At 40.5% G+C, this 14,349-nt stretch overlaps 1 protein-coding gene across 2 annotated transcripts; it reads right to left on the bottom strand.

Annotated features, from left to right (window-relative positions):
* Positions 1–1,815: 1,815 nt before the first annotated feature.
* On the bottom strand, positions 1,816–13,430 carry pik3r4 (phosphoinositide-3-kinase, regulatory subunit 4). 2 transcript variants are annotated; one of them, XM_030782281.1, is made up of 20 exons: positions 13,331–13,430; positions 12,107–12,903; positions 11,856–11,989; positions 11,009–11,618; positions 10,284–10,418; positions 9,789–10,010; positions 9,102–9,275; positions 8,718–8,863; positions 7,827–8,030; positions 7,400–7,601; positions 6,230–6,453; positions 5,597–5,819; positions 5,151–5,316; positions 4,566–4,730; positions 4,186–4,397; positions 3,464–3,595; positions 3,222–3,322; positions 2,984–3,072; positions 2,724–2,844; positions 1,816–2,307 (listed from the first exon to the last, which is right to left on the bottom strand). In XM_030782281.1, the coding sequence occupies exons 2-20, from the start codon at positions 12,822–12,824 to the stop codon at positions 2,137–2,139; spliced, it is 4,149 nt and encodes a 1,382-aa protein (XP_030638141.1). In that variant the 5' UTR covers positions 12,825–12,903; positions 13,331–13,430; the 3' UTR covers positions 1,816–2,136. The 2 variants fall into 2 exon arrangements, with proteins under 2 accessions (XP_030638141.1, XP_030638142.1); XM_030782282.1 differs by having other exon boundaries at positions 6,356–6,453.
* Between the last annotated feature and the right edge of the window lie 919 nt (positions 13,431–14,349).

Raw genomic sequence — 14,349 nt, 5'->3', positions numbered from 1 at the left:
ATAATGGGTTTATAATACCCTCAATATCACCCTCATTTAGGAAGTTTACACTTTTTTCTCAATCTAGGGCATTACAGAAAATCAGTATGCATGCAGTACAAACTTTTAATGGTTCAGTCATACTGAGAACATGTCTGTCTTCCATCCTACAAAGTTTGGTGAGGCAAGGAATAATGCTTTTCAAGATATTAATGCCCAAACATGGCCTCCCAAATAAGGCGTTTTTGAGAGTGTAAATGAAAAAATGTCAAGGGCTGACAGAATATAAAAATATTGGAATTGAACAAAAATATTTTACAGGCCTTAGTTTTGGAATCCAAACATTAGATAGACAAACTTTGAACAAAATCTGAGATGGTGCTGCAACCGCTTTCCTGGATTCTGTCTGATTTGACACGGAATGACCCATAGGCCCCTATATATAAATGCACACCTCTAATGTGTATATATATATATATATATATATATATATATATATATAAACACACACATTAGGGGTGTGCATCTCTCCCTTATGAAACAATTCGATATGTATCAAGATACATGGGCTACGATACGATTCAAGGATGATACATTTTAATATGGAATGTTTCGGTGCCATTCAACGCTATACGATGCAATCTGATTCAGTTCTTTACATTTGTTTAATGTAGACATTCATTTTCCATTATAAATTAAAATGAGCTAATGCTATGAGTGGCACTGCTTACCTTCAAATACATATTTCATAAAAGACGAGGGGAATCCAAAGTATTTTTGTTACTTTATGGCACAGGAAAAAAATGGAAGAATCATTTCAGAATTTCATGTCATTGTGTTTACAACTTTTCCAATGGACACAGACAAACACTTACTGTATGAAAAAACATTTTAAGTCCTTAGCAATAAAACGGGCTATAGATGCCGTGGTTACCTTAGACCTCGCCAAGTTGTGGCTGGACAAAGCGTTTAATATCCGTGTCTTGCTTGTGCTCGCTGCACTGTCATCCACAGATCCCTCGTCGCCCGCGTCGATTCCACCAGGCCGTCTCAACGGGTGAGATTTGTCGCGCTACCACTGTACTTAATCGTTGTTCTACATACCTCACGGCCAGACTTTTGTCCAATTTTCCTTCTCCCTTATAAAATCCAAATGCATTCTAAAATTTAGATCTGATGGTGCACGATAAACCGTGTCGGAGATGTAGGACGTGTTATTCTTGTTTTTGCTCCGCGCGCAAGTATAACTCTAGTATAAGGTACAAGATCAACGCGACACGCTATGCAGATTTATTAGCTAATGAGAGGTGGTCATTATTATTTTGAAAGAAACATGACTTGTAACGGTACATCAGTGAGTCTTCGGCAGCAGCTAAATACTAAAGTAGAGTTAGCAGCAAAACTACAGTCAAACGATTTGTAACTTAAGAATCGGCCATCGACCGGTTCATGGTAAATTTAAACCGAACCAGGGGTCCGCGTATAGATGTAGTCGCATCTTTAATATTAAAACCGGTTTCCGATTCGTATCGGTGAATCGTTATACCCCTAATATTTATATGAGGATGAGGATGTGGAAATAAATTTAAAAAATAATCAATTAATTATATGCCAATATTAAATCAGTTTGATGCTTTGAAGGCACAAATGCATTGCCAATGAATATTAGGTTATAAAATACAACATTTGCCCGATTTAATGTGACCTCCACACCCGCTTCCGGTCTGCAACCCCAATACAGAGACAGATAATTTTGTTGGTTTAACAGATACAGATACAGATAATGACATTTCTGTATACCTCGAATGATCACCTTTATTTGTTGATTTCTATGACATTAAATCCTTTTTTTAAACTGATAAAACTGTGAATGGATCAGCCTGGACTGACTGGATTTTCTTTACACTCATTCATAGCAGCTACCCATTAAAAACAAGCAACATTGTACAGTTATGTTTGGTGGCACAACATCGGTTACAGAATTTGCAAGAATGAGTCAAAAGTTTATATCATAGTCACACTCAAATTCTTGTTTACTTAATGACACTTTCTGTCCTTCTTTTATATTAACTGACTTTATACTAAGATGTGCACTACATGTTAGATTATGAGACCTCTACAGAATGAGTGTTCTCAATGGCAGGTCAAAATCATCTCTCATTTCCAGACTTTGACAATTCCATCTCTGGAGGAAGTCACTATGAAACCCTGAGTGGTCTGAAAGGTGGCAATATCTGTGATGATGTCATGGTGACCCACAGGAAGTGATTCTGGCCCCCGACGGGGAGTGTCTTCAGTGGACCCACTCCTCTGTTTACTGTGGATCTCCTAGTGAAGGTATAAATGTAGGGATTTAAAAAAACAATTCCTGAGAAACTCATTTGGAATGTCATATATGGACACAGCAAACAAATAGCGAGTGCACCGACTGTTACTTAAACTGTTAGTAAACGATATTCTCATAAAATGTCTTTGTGCTGCCTCTAAAATAACTATATCTCCTAGATGCACAAGGGTATTATTTCAAAGTGCTTTTTTTCCCTAAATCAAAAGTGAGCCAGATTAATGATAGTACCAGTCATGAAGCACAGAGTGCTAAATTATTTGTTATTTCCATCCCTTGGAGAGACATTCAGTAAGGCCTGTTCATGAACCACTGGGCTGTCAGCAGCTACCAGATGCTAAGCCATAAAGAGACAGGAAGGAAACTGCAAATGTTAAAGAAAATGAGCTTGAGCACAAACCTGGACTACTTCTGTTCCCTCGATGATTTTGCGGTTGTAAAAGACAGAGGGGCAATGAAGAGAGTCATTGGCACCACCTGCGACTATATAAGACCGCTCAGGGTAGGCAAGGTCCCAGAATCTGTAAATATGTTTTTAATCGTCATATCACTATACACAAACAATTTACAGCTAACAATGTTAATGATCCATTTAGTAATCAGCAGGTTAGAGCAACCTTAATTACAGAGCTATCTAAACATTTGGCACTGCAACTGTACCTAATTCTCATGTCAGAACCAGCAGTCAGCAAGAGGGGGTTGCCATCTGCAGGACTGCAGTATATCCCATGCACACTGTGAGGAGATGGCTATGAAGACGCGTTGCCCCAGTAAGATATCAATGCAGAGGAACACCATGACAAGGAAGAGAGAAAATGATTAAAAGAAAAGGAATATTACAAATATTACAAATGTCAAGCAGCGAATACAGTCAATATTGGGGCCATTTATGACAGACCTGCATCTCTGAAAGAGGTGGGGCAGAGCTAGCCCAGAGAGTGAACTTCCTGTCCCCTGTTTCCATGTCCCACATGGAAACTTCGTTGTTTCCTTGTACAGCTGTGAAGCCAAAGGCACACTTATTTACACAGACATACTTGAAATACTGCTCTTCAGAAAAGTTCTTAAACTTCCAAACAGGAAACTCAGCAATGGCACAAGGCTGTTTCTGAGAGAAAGACACTGGGTGCAGAAACTCACCTGCAATGACAGAGGACTGGTACAACGGGTGCATGAGCAGACGCCTTATTCGTGCTCGAGCTGGGTGAGAGTGGTTGGAAATAGGCAGCTGAAATCTCATGTCCCAGCATGCCATGGTGCCGTTGCTTGTGCCTGTCACAGCAGCCATTGCAAAAGAATGAGATTCAGAAAAAACACATCAGCAGAGGTGCCACTATTGCAGTGATTAACACCCAAGGAGAAAAGGTGAATTCTGACACTGAAAACTGCAGTGTATCAGTGAGGCCTTCAACACAAACAGGAAAAAAAAAACATTCTGAGCTTTGAACTATTCTGTACAATATTTTGTGAGAATATCAGATACATCCATTCTATCAAAAGAAAAATGTGTAACTATACTATTTTTGTAGAACCTTCTTATATGCGTAAAAATTCTATGTAGAGCGCGTCTGTGTTTCCAACCTTTCGCTCAGGTCCTGCCAATGTGCTGTCACTGTGTTAAAACTGAGCTATGAATATTCATGACTTATATTGTGTTTGAGGGAAAGCAGACAGTTCCTTCCCAAGGCAGAAAGCCAAAGATTTGTGCCACTGCCCATAGCAGCAAAGCAGGTTGTTAAAAACCACAGTTATTACAGTTAAAACCGGAAATGCTGAGACCTCAACCTCTAACTGAAACGCATTCACTAAGGCTACTGAGAACTGCATACGTCCACATAAAGCAATTAAAGGATCACACTTACCTAAACACAACCAGCACTGATGCATGTCCACAGCAAAGGAGGTAATGAGACCCAGGCGCAGGTCATGACGTAGCGTCCAGGCGTTGGTGTTACAGCGTAGGTCCCAGCCTACCAGTGAACCATTAACAGTGGCATAAGCCAATACTGACTGGGCTCCAGAATTAAAGTGATGGACATCCACCACACACCCATCATCCTTTAGATCCAGAAACCTTCGAGGAAAAATAAATCAGGTTTTTTTTTGTTTTGTTTTGTTTTTTTCACAAGTCACACACACACACACTTCCTTAAACTTTGCAATTATTACCTCTTCTACAAAAAAAGCCCAAAAGATTGATAAATTCCTGTGATTCATCAAAGGATTCATTTACAGTGCATACCTGGTCTGAACAGGATGAACTTTAGGCGATTTGGGAGGCTTGTTGGCTTCAATCCCCAGTAGCTGGATGGATCCATTGTCCGATGCAGCTGCTAAGTAATGTGACCCCTGACAAAAGGTCAAGGTTTTCACATGGCCTCCTATGCGTGTATATGTCAGCACTGACCTGGAACGCATCACAATAACAGAGCCATCTGATTTCTCTCTAAACATATTTATTCATAAAACTGATCCTCCTTACTGGACTCCAAAGATACAACAGCCCAGTACTTGATTCTAGGCCGTCAATATAACCTGCCTGCCGCAGCAGATGCACTATTACAGCTTATAAAGCCAAAGTAAAGAAATTAGCTGGAGAGAGAGAGAGAGAGAGAGAGAGAGAGAGAGAGAGAGAGAGAGAGAGAGACATTATCATGTGTGCTATTTCACCCAGTCACAGTTTCTTCTCAACCAGCGTAAGGCATGATATGTGTTACGAATACAACTTGAACAGGCCTAGTAAAAGAAAGCCTCCTTTCTTTTTCTTCCCTTCTATAACCATATTAAAGTATTTTATGACCCACTGCCAACAACAGCATCAAGTTACCTGGTGGTGGTTGTCTTGCCCTCCATTTTCTGACTATCCCATATTTTCACAGTTCCATCATTAGAGCATGTGGCGAAGATTGAATGCTCATCGGAGACTCGGATTCTGTTCACTGCCGACTTGTGTTCATGAAGATGGGCTACCAGTAAGCCTTTGGGATGCCAGCCTATAGCAAAGCAGATACATATCAGTACAGTAGAGGATACTATGCTGAGGGACACTTAAAATATAATAATCATATGGTCTTATTGAAGAGTAAACACAAATAATAAAAACCGTGATAACTGAACTGCACCACCAGGACTCAAAGGTAAAATCAACAGTAAGTTACAGGGACATAAATGGTAGGGAGAGTGCACCGCCACGTGTCCCCCGTACTGATGAGAAGCACTGCTGTCTATGGTGGTGTATGTGTGACAGAGACAGAGTGAGAGGGATAAGTTAACCTGGTAGTGGAGGCCTGCTTTCCCACTCAGCACTTTCCATCATCTGCTTGGCCATGCGCTCTGCATTGCACTGCTCCCTCTTCTGTTGCACCAGCTGCTGTAGCTCTGCTTTGCACGTGGTCATACGTCGCTGGTACGTGGATGCTCCACTCACAGACTGCACTACCTGAACAGTGGGGGGTGCTGCAACTTTCCTTGGCTGGGTGCCTGCATTCTCAGTCACCTATAAGGGGTGTAACACAGAGGGGGACAAAGTTCAGGGGCAAGAGAGGTCCAGACAAGAACACTAAACAGTAATGTGATGTACACACAAAGAAATATACCGAAGCTCAAACGTGAGGCTCAAAATGGTTGCATGAAAAATCTAAACAGGCAGCAAACATGTAGACATGACATTCAAATTGAGAATCTAAGTCATACTTATTAACCTATACCGGGTATTAGGAGTATTTAAGAAAAAAAACATGAAAGCCAGTACAGCTCACACAAATGAAGGGTTAGCAGTGAGAGATGTGTGCAAGCTTGAAACTGTTTTCAATGAGAGATGAACACAGGTGGAAGCGAAGGAGAGCAGAGAAGACAAAGGGCATGAAGACAGAGGGAGGGGTGCACGCTGTCGGCTCTGCAGTCGACCTGGGCTGAGGATGGAACATGAGGGAGGTTAAGAATCGGTGAGGAACTCTCGGATCGCAGGCACTCTCCGGCCAGAGTTCCGCTGGGTTCACCACCACCAGAGGTTGGAACTAGAACATTAGGTACCGTCGACGGAGTCTGCGCTGTACTGGGAGGGTCCAAGGAACCAAACATGCTCTTCCACTCTTCGTTCAAGTTGGAGTCCTGCTTCGTGTGTTTCCGAGCTGGTGAGAAAAAAAGAGAGGAAAGAGAAACATGAATCATTTGCAGTGTTCTTCTCAGCTGAGTCAAGAAAGACTCTGTTTAGTCAAGTGTTAAATAAAAAGGACAGAAGCTAAGAGCACTTGACTGATCATCTTCCTGTAAACAATATTAAAACAACAGGAATGTGACAATATGTAACACTGTGCTGTGATCTATCATTTCACCTCCTCTGACAAAAACCTGACTGTTTTTTCGTGGTTGAATAGTAAGAATACTGACAGTGAATATAGTGAATATAGTGAATATTCACAGCATACCAGCCACACAAAAACCATTTTCCACAATTTAAAGTAAAGAGAAGTAAAAAAAAAAAAAAATAGGCGAATGACAAGAGAGATAAGAGGGTGTCAAGTAGTAAAAATTGACATCAAATGATGAAAGAAAAAAAATCTTTTTCTTGTGTTAAACACTAGAATATTTTTTCTAGTGTTAAATTAAAACAACATTTTCAGAGGGCAATGAAACTTGTTGGCCGGTGCACTGTGTGCTATTAGAAACCAGAGAGACAACTTCTCAGCACACTACATTGCATAATTTGGATCAGCAGTCTGACAGTCCAAAAGAACACTCCCATGCAGAAGTAACAAACAAGCTACAAGTAATAAATTATGGCTCTGATCATTTTATGATAGCATTCTGATAAACATTTAATTAAATCCAGGAGCATATAAAAAAAATGTGACAACTATTAAAATGAACATGTCATTTCAAAAGACTCATGCATGTGACTAATGCATTCAAGCAATGTACCAGAAGTGGTGGTGATGAAGTCTGTAAATAAACCAAAAGACAAAATACATGAATTTAAAGGAAACAAAAAAAGGTGAAGGATGAAAGTCATTGTTAAAGATTACATAGAAGCTATATGATTTAGCCACGGAGATGAGAGGATGTCTACTTGCTCACCTCGCTTGTCCTCAGATTCCTGTTTGGGCTTGATCAGGTCCACTTGCCGACCAGTGATTCCCAGCATACCCAGGTCTATGACCCCATTCTGGGCACCGTCACTCATGTGGCTCTGGTCCACGATGTTGGCTTTGGCCTTGTTGGACTTGAGCATGAAATCTTTCAGTGCCAGAAGTTTATCCTCTTCTTCCTCTGTCATTCCCTAAAACAGAACAGCAAAGCAGAGGTTTTTGGAGACACTGTGCTCTCTGATGGACAGTACTGAAATATACAAAAGGAATGGCTTCAGACACCCTTTTCTCTGTTCAGTCTACATTTCTGTTTTAAGGTACTTTTAGTCTATTCGCTCAAAACCACTAATGTCACAAACATGATTAAATTAGGTCGGAAAGTATTTGTTTAAATGGGAAACCATTTTTCCCTTAACCTGGGACAGCAGTTTCTTGAGCAGCTGTGCGATGGCTGGGTCCTCAGGAATGGGGCATTCTGGGATGGAGCCATTTCGTTTTTTCTGGCGGAGCAGCAGGTGTCTGAAGAGGCTGCTAATGTCTTTGGAACGCAGAGCGTAGTCGAAGATGGAACGACTCACCGGCTCTTTCAACACACTCAGCAAGACAATCTCTTTATCAATCTGTCAGAGGACAAGTTACACAGTTACCAAGTCTAGAATCGCAGACTCATATTTCAGGCAGAAGGGAAAAGAGTTGGAGCTTATTGCTCAAAATTGGCTGTGCATTGCAGGTTATCATATATGTGGTAAATTTTGGTTATACTGTGTTTCACTGTGAATACAGAGTTATAGAATACACAGTTATTATGTGCTGTTAGACCTAACACAAATCAGATAGCTGGAAACCTGGCAAAATTAACTTCGACTACATTTATAAAACAACACACATTCAGCTGACTTTTCACTTAAATGAAACCTCTAGATAAATCACATATTAAAGACAACAGTGACAACAAAGTTATTTTAAATGAGCAAATTATTTGTACTTCTTTAATTATTTAGGGTTATTCCTGTGCTAAGGAGTAAATATAACATGGCTCGGCAAGAGGAAGTTTACTTGCCACTTGCCACACTTAACCCTGGTCTTGGTGCTGGTTAGTGCAGTGATATTTTAACAAGGTTAACAAAGTAAATGGGTCATAGTTTTCAATATTCCAGAAATCCCAGAATACATTTCAGCTGATCAGCATGCATGACCATAACTATTCATTTCAACATAACAGTAGTTAGAGCAGCTAGTCGGTACTCGGGTGTAAAATAATAATAATAATAATAATAATAATAATAATAAAAAGGTTGTAAGCTCACCTGTATGATAGGCTGGGTGATGAAGGGGTTAAGATGGGGCATCAGTTTGCAGTAAACATCAGCAATATTTAGGTGCTGGGCCACCACGGTAATGAAGCCCACTGCCCCATAGCGAATCCACAGGTTGGGGTGACACAGAAAGGGAGCTGAAGATACACATGGTGATACAGTGATGTGCTAGGAAAACGGTGAGCTTCTTGTGCATTTATCCAAAGCTTACATTTTTGGCTCATTTGCAGCACTTTCATCTATCAAAATCTGAACACAAAAATGCAATATACTACTTTCAATAGTTTTCCTCCTGCTATTATTACACAGGGAGAGAGCGACATCTTCACTAAGGTTGGTTTGTGACATGCAAAAATGAACAGCTGTCTTTCTCACCAATGTCACTGACAAACTCATAGATGTGCGGTTTCTGGAGAAGGCCTAGCTGGCACATGCAAGTGAGGGCATTGAGGGCCTTGTAGATGACAAATTCCTCAGCATCACTAAGGCCCTGCTGTAGCAGTGGTTTCAGGATGGAGGAGCTCTGCCAGCCCACATAGGCTGCCACACCTATAAGACAGACAGTGTCATGACACTAGACAAGAGAGGATGCAAGAGAACATGAACTGGCACCACAGACGTTTCTGAGTTTTGGCCACTTCAATTTAAACCCATATTTGGTATATTAAGTTCATTTGTGTTGTCAAAATGTTTTAGTTATCTAGTCATGGAAGTAAAATGAAAAATATTTAATAACTGACTTAATGAACTGAATAAAAAAAAGCTTTATACCTCTGAACTAGTTATGATATTTTTGAGTTCTCAACATCATGGTTATGCTCAGGCAATTTCAGACTTTGAGATGAATCACATTTCAAGTCTGACCATCAATACTGATTTTTAATTGAAGACTTGTTGACTGTACATAACCACAGTCAACATGTCTGTATCTAACTGAAGCAGATACTACCCTGTTGTGTCAGTTTAACACACATCTATTCTCTTTCAACAGTGAATGTGTATATCAAGCAGAGACGCAATACAAAGACTAACATTGTCTGAAGGACAATGCAAAGGACATACCCACGATACTATCAAAGAAAGCCCCTCTGAGATGCCAGTCATTCTTGTCGTTAAGGAATGTGATCATGTGGGATAGGAGGACGTCGTTGGCCTTCTGTCTGCCAAAGAACACGCATAAACGGGTGATGCCGTTCTCCATCAGTGTCTGCTTGACAATGTTCTCCGGATCGCTGAGCAAAGTCACCACCTTCTGCTGCACCATCTCATGAAGCGCCTGCAGCTCTGGAGAGAGTCAATTTCAATGTAGCAGTCAATCCCAACAGTCTTACTCACAATAAATACAACAACACTTCAAATGATCCCACTGACATATAATCATGATGATGCCGTTGTTCCAGTTGTACAAAATATCACTGGACACCCAGGATAAAAGTAGATCACTTAGAATGAATTTTGCAAACGGAAAGAAGGAAATAAATGGAAAGGTTAATACATTTTATGACTGGATACTGATACTTCCACAGATCACAGAGACAGATCTGAACAGTCATTTACCTGAGTCATAGTTCTCATTAGGATGAAGAGCTTCCTCAGCATCCTCCCCATTCAAGTCATGTTCAGTATTAAGATTATTTTCCTGCACCAGCTCCAGGAATCGTAAGGCTGTCTCAGCCAGGTGGGCAATGTTCTCTAGAGACATATTAAGAACAGTTGTATTAGTGCCCATACATGGATCACGGGTGATATAGTCACAGTATTGACAGGAGTATCGATAAAGTCTTTCATCCCACGTCAGATGTTTTGAGTATGAAACACTTCGTAATGATAGGCCTACATGACGCAACAATTTAAATCCTTCATAAGCGTCGACTGCACTCTCACCTTCTCCGTATTCTCTTACTTTTTGCTCCTGCTCTCATACAATTCAATCATATGATCTAGTCCTCATTTGTAAGCAAATTACTTAATGACTTCTCAGATATATCAGCTATGTTTAGGACATCCTGAGGTGTTTATCTTTAAGTGCATTTGATAATATATTTAGATGGGGGAAAATATAATATGCAGACATGGAAATTTTGCGATATGTGCTGGCATTACATTTTGAGAACACAGCGTCATGTCAAAATCAATATCCATATACCCCAAAGCCCTAATGGTTCATAAAGAACAAATTTGTCGAGTTCACTCAACAACCCAGACATACAATATGCCCTAGCACATTTAACACAGGACTCTTGTCTCCGTTTCATTCCCAGCTGAAATAAGCATTTCCTTACCTGCATAAGCCAGTCTGACAATAGTTGCTTCATCTTGTGCCAGGTGAGCAATACCAGGCAGGATGTACTCTGGGTAAATATTAACATCATTGCGGGGTACCTCTTTGACCAAGGCTAATACCTTGGTAAGAGTGCGAACTGCTTCTGCCCTGACCCGGGGCACAGAGTCATTGCAGAAATGCAGTAAGTAGGGCGTGATCCTGTCCAGCAAGATCTCCACACTCAGTCGACCTGCCAAGTGAAGCACCAACTCCAGAGCAGCCAGTTTGGAGTCACAAGAACGCAGAGTCTGTAGGCAAGATGTAATAACTGACACTAGTATAACAAGCCCATGCTCCTTGGTGGAGCCCATCTCTTGGGATGCCTTCTCCTGTTTCTCTCCCTTCCCTGATTGCCCGCCGCTGCACAAATTGTGAAGGATGTTCTCCAAGTCTTTGCGGATCACCAAAACACGTTCGTCAGCTGACTGGAAGGTCTCCTTGGCAAACTGGGCCATATAAGGCTGTAGGAAAGTGTAGAAGATATCTGGGAAGGCTTTGCCTCGCTGCTGCTTCAGATACTCCTCTGCTGTCAGGCGCTTCTCTGGTTCACGCTGCACCATCTGAGCAACCTGTTTGTGATTTTTTTTTTTTTTTTTTGTAAAATATAGGATAAATCGTCACACAAATACAAAAGAACTAGACTTTGCTACATCAAATGAAGCTGGATGCCTAAAAGTTAAAATATACTTACTAGTACATATATTTCTAATGTGAAAATGTGTAAATCTAAAGATATAGCTTTCAGCCATGATATGCCTAAAAGTTAACAACTATTTACTGCTAATATCACAAATATTAGACAATACCAGGTCTCGAATACTCCTATCTTCAATTTTCATAAGAACTTGTTCAGTCTGGAAGTGTCCTTTACGATAAGCTAACAACTGAGAGAGGTCAAACAGTGGTATTCCTTCTGTGAAGAGCTCTGCAATCACACAGCCTAAAAACACAGAAGAACAGTGCCGTTAAAAGACCAAAAGATAACATAACATTGCTGATATGCTATGAACAGATTCTCTTACTTATTATAAATGCATGAGACAGAAGAGAAATGTACCAGCAGAGAAAATATCCATGGGTTGTTTCAGCTCGCCTCTAGTTCTCTGGCTACTGCTATTGAGGTCCACCAGGGGGGTTGTCTGGTCACTTTCTGTAGTGAACATGCTACCATCAACAAATCTTTCTGGGGCTATGTAACAGGTCCTCCTCCTAGATGTGTCAAAGAAGTAATTGAAATCTGCTGGGTTGTCCTCAGGCAGGTAAGTGGGCTTGAAACTAGCAAAGTCTGTCAACAGCACCCAGTTCCAGCTGGTCACCATGACGTTTTCTGTCTTGATATCACCATGGCGCACTCCTGATTTGTGTGCCTGGTCCACAGCATTCAGGATCTGAAAAGCAATCCATCTCTTTTCTACATTGTTTAGAAATGGACGTGTGCTAATGCGGTCATACAAGTTGTCCCGAACATACTGGCGGAAGAGGATGGCTGCTTTTTCAGTGAGTGAAGTCTTCTGAAAGGGCAGACAGTTCTGGCAAGAATGCAACCTGATCTTCAGCTCTTCCAGTTCTTGCTTGTAGCTAGTCAGAGGTAATGAAGGGTCCTGAATGGCAAAGACCTTCACCACAACCAGGCCCTCCCTGTGCTTTGCTCTGGCAACTTTGAAAAACCTAGTGCTGCCCAGGCTTTTGTCATACTCATAGTCATGAATGTCTGAGAAATAACTGTCCACAGATAATATCTGAGAGGGTGCGATTCCAGCCAGTTGATTCCCCATTTTGCTGAGTCAGAACCCAAGAGATTTGAAACTTCTTGGCGTCTGATCTTAATATGACAGTAGAAGATGGTGTAAATTTCTGCAGAGATGAATGAACGAGACGAGTAAATTCAATTTGCACAAAATTCACACAAGTACAGTGATTTTCCCCAAATATAACAGCCTTAACTGTTGGTACATAGTCTGAGATTAATGTAAATTAACAGCGATGCCGAGATAAAACGCGTCGTGTAAAATGTGAAGGAGTGTTTGACAGCAATCCTGAATTAATATCTGTAAAAGACTTTCCTACTAACTAAACTCTGTACTGACGTACAGTGTAAGCCACTCTATTTTCAACACAGCTGCTACGTCAGTACAATAATACGAAATTCGTCTACCTAAACAATTACACAACTATTATTATGAGGCGATAGTTAATATATCAGCAAGGTACTAATGTAGGCATATGCCACTTTTATGTCATGCATCTCGTACGAAAATGGTTTTTAAAACGTAATGTTTACCTGGTTGTTAAGCCAGAGCTAAAAGAAGCTAGCTAGTGCTAGCCTTCTACACAGCTAGCTAATTCGCCTCTGTGAGATGTGCGTCCTCTTCTTACTTATTACCTACGTCTGAAAACACAAAATACTTAACGTGACAAAACAACAGTTCGTACATAAAACTGCTGTCAGTACTTAAAAACGTTACAGCTACATAACTAGCTTTAGGTAGGTTCCTTGGTATTATTTACCAACATCAAAGCGCAAAGTCGCATGATGCTGCAACGCTGGTGTTTTGGGAACAGTTTTGACATATAGCTATCAAGCTGACCTTAACTTTGAAAAGCTAAGTGAGCTGATCCTGGATCTGCAAAAACACCCAAAGCACAGACAGTAGTCACTTCCGGCATGAGAGATCCTTTCAAAATAAAAGTGTGAGTGTGTGTGTGCGCGTGCCTGTGCGTGTGTTGGCGCGCGTGCGTGCGTGTTTGTGTGTGTGTGTGTGTGTGTGTGTGTGTAAAAGAGAGGCTTATTTTCATGTTTCTGAAATGTTTCTAAACAAATAATTAACAAACAAAACTCATTGAACACCCCAAAACGTAGAACTAGGAGTTTATTTCACTTATATATCTGTCATGTTTTACACATTTGGTTTATAATTAATAAATAATGAGAAATATAGAACTAGGAATTTATTTCACTTATATCTCTATCATGTTTTACACACTTGGTTTATAATTGATAAATAATGAGAAATATTCACCATTAGAGTAGATACTATATGGAGGTCCCTTCTGCATCAAGGGTAGACATAAATTATGTCCACCACCCGCATACAGCGTCTTTTTTCTCACTTCAGGTAAATTGGCTAGAACTCTTTGAGTTTGAGTCCTGCTACAGATTTTCTTTATAATACAGGTCTGGGGTTTAATTAGGTCACTGGACGATATTCATTCTTTTCTTGATGACTCAGTCCGCTGCTTTTGTTTTGTGCTTTTGATAATTATCTCTACTGGGTTATCTAGAATAGACAGATTAATAGA

Source organism: Chanos chanos, chromosome 8, assembly GCF_902362185.1.
Source record: "Chanos chanos chromosome 8, fChaCha1.1, whole genome shotgun sequence".
NCBI lineage: Eukaryota > Metazoa > Chordata > Actinopteri > Gonorynchiformes > Chanidae > Chanos > Chanos chanos.
Note: the sequence above shows the minus strand (reverse complement) of the source record. Positions and strands in the feature narration are given on the sequence as shown.

Coding starts and splice junctions, on each gene's coding strand:
- pik3r4 (XM_030782281.1), bottom strand. CDS start 12,824: ATGGGGAATCAACTGGCTGGAATCGCACCCTCTCAGATATTATCTGTG. Junction 10,419..11,008: donor TGTCAGACTGGCTTATGCAG/GTAAGGAAATGC, acceptor ATATGTCTCTAG/AGAACATTGCCCACCTGGCT. Junction 8,031..8,717: donor TCACCCAGCCTATCATACAG/GTGAGCTTACAA, acceptor GTCCTCTGACAG/ATTGATAAAGAGATTGTCTT.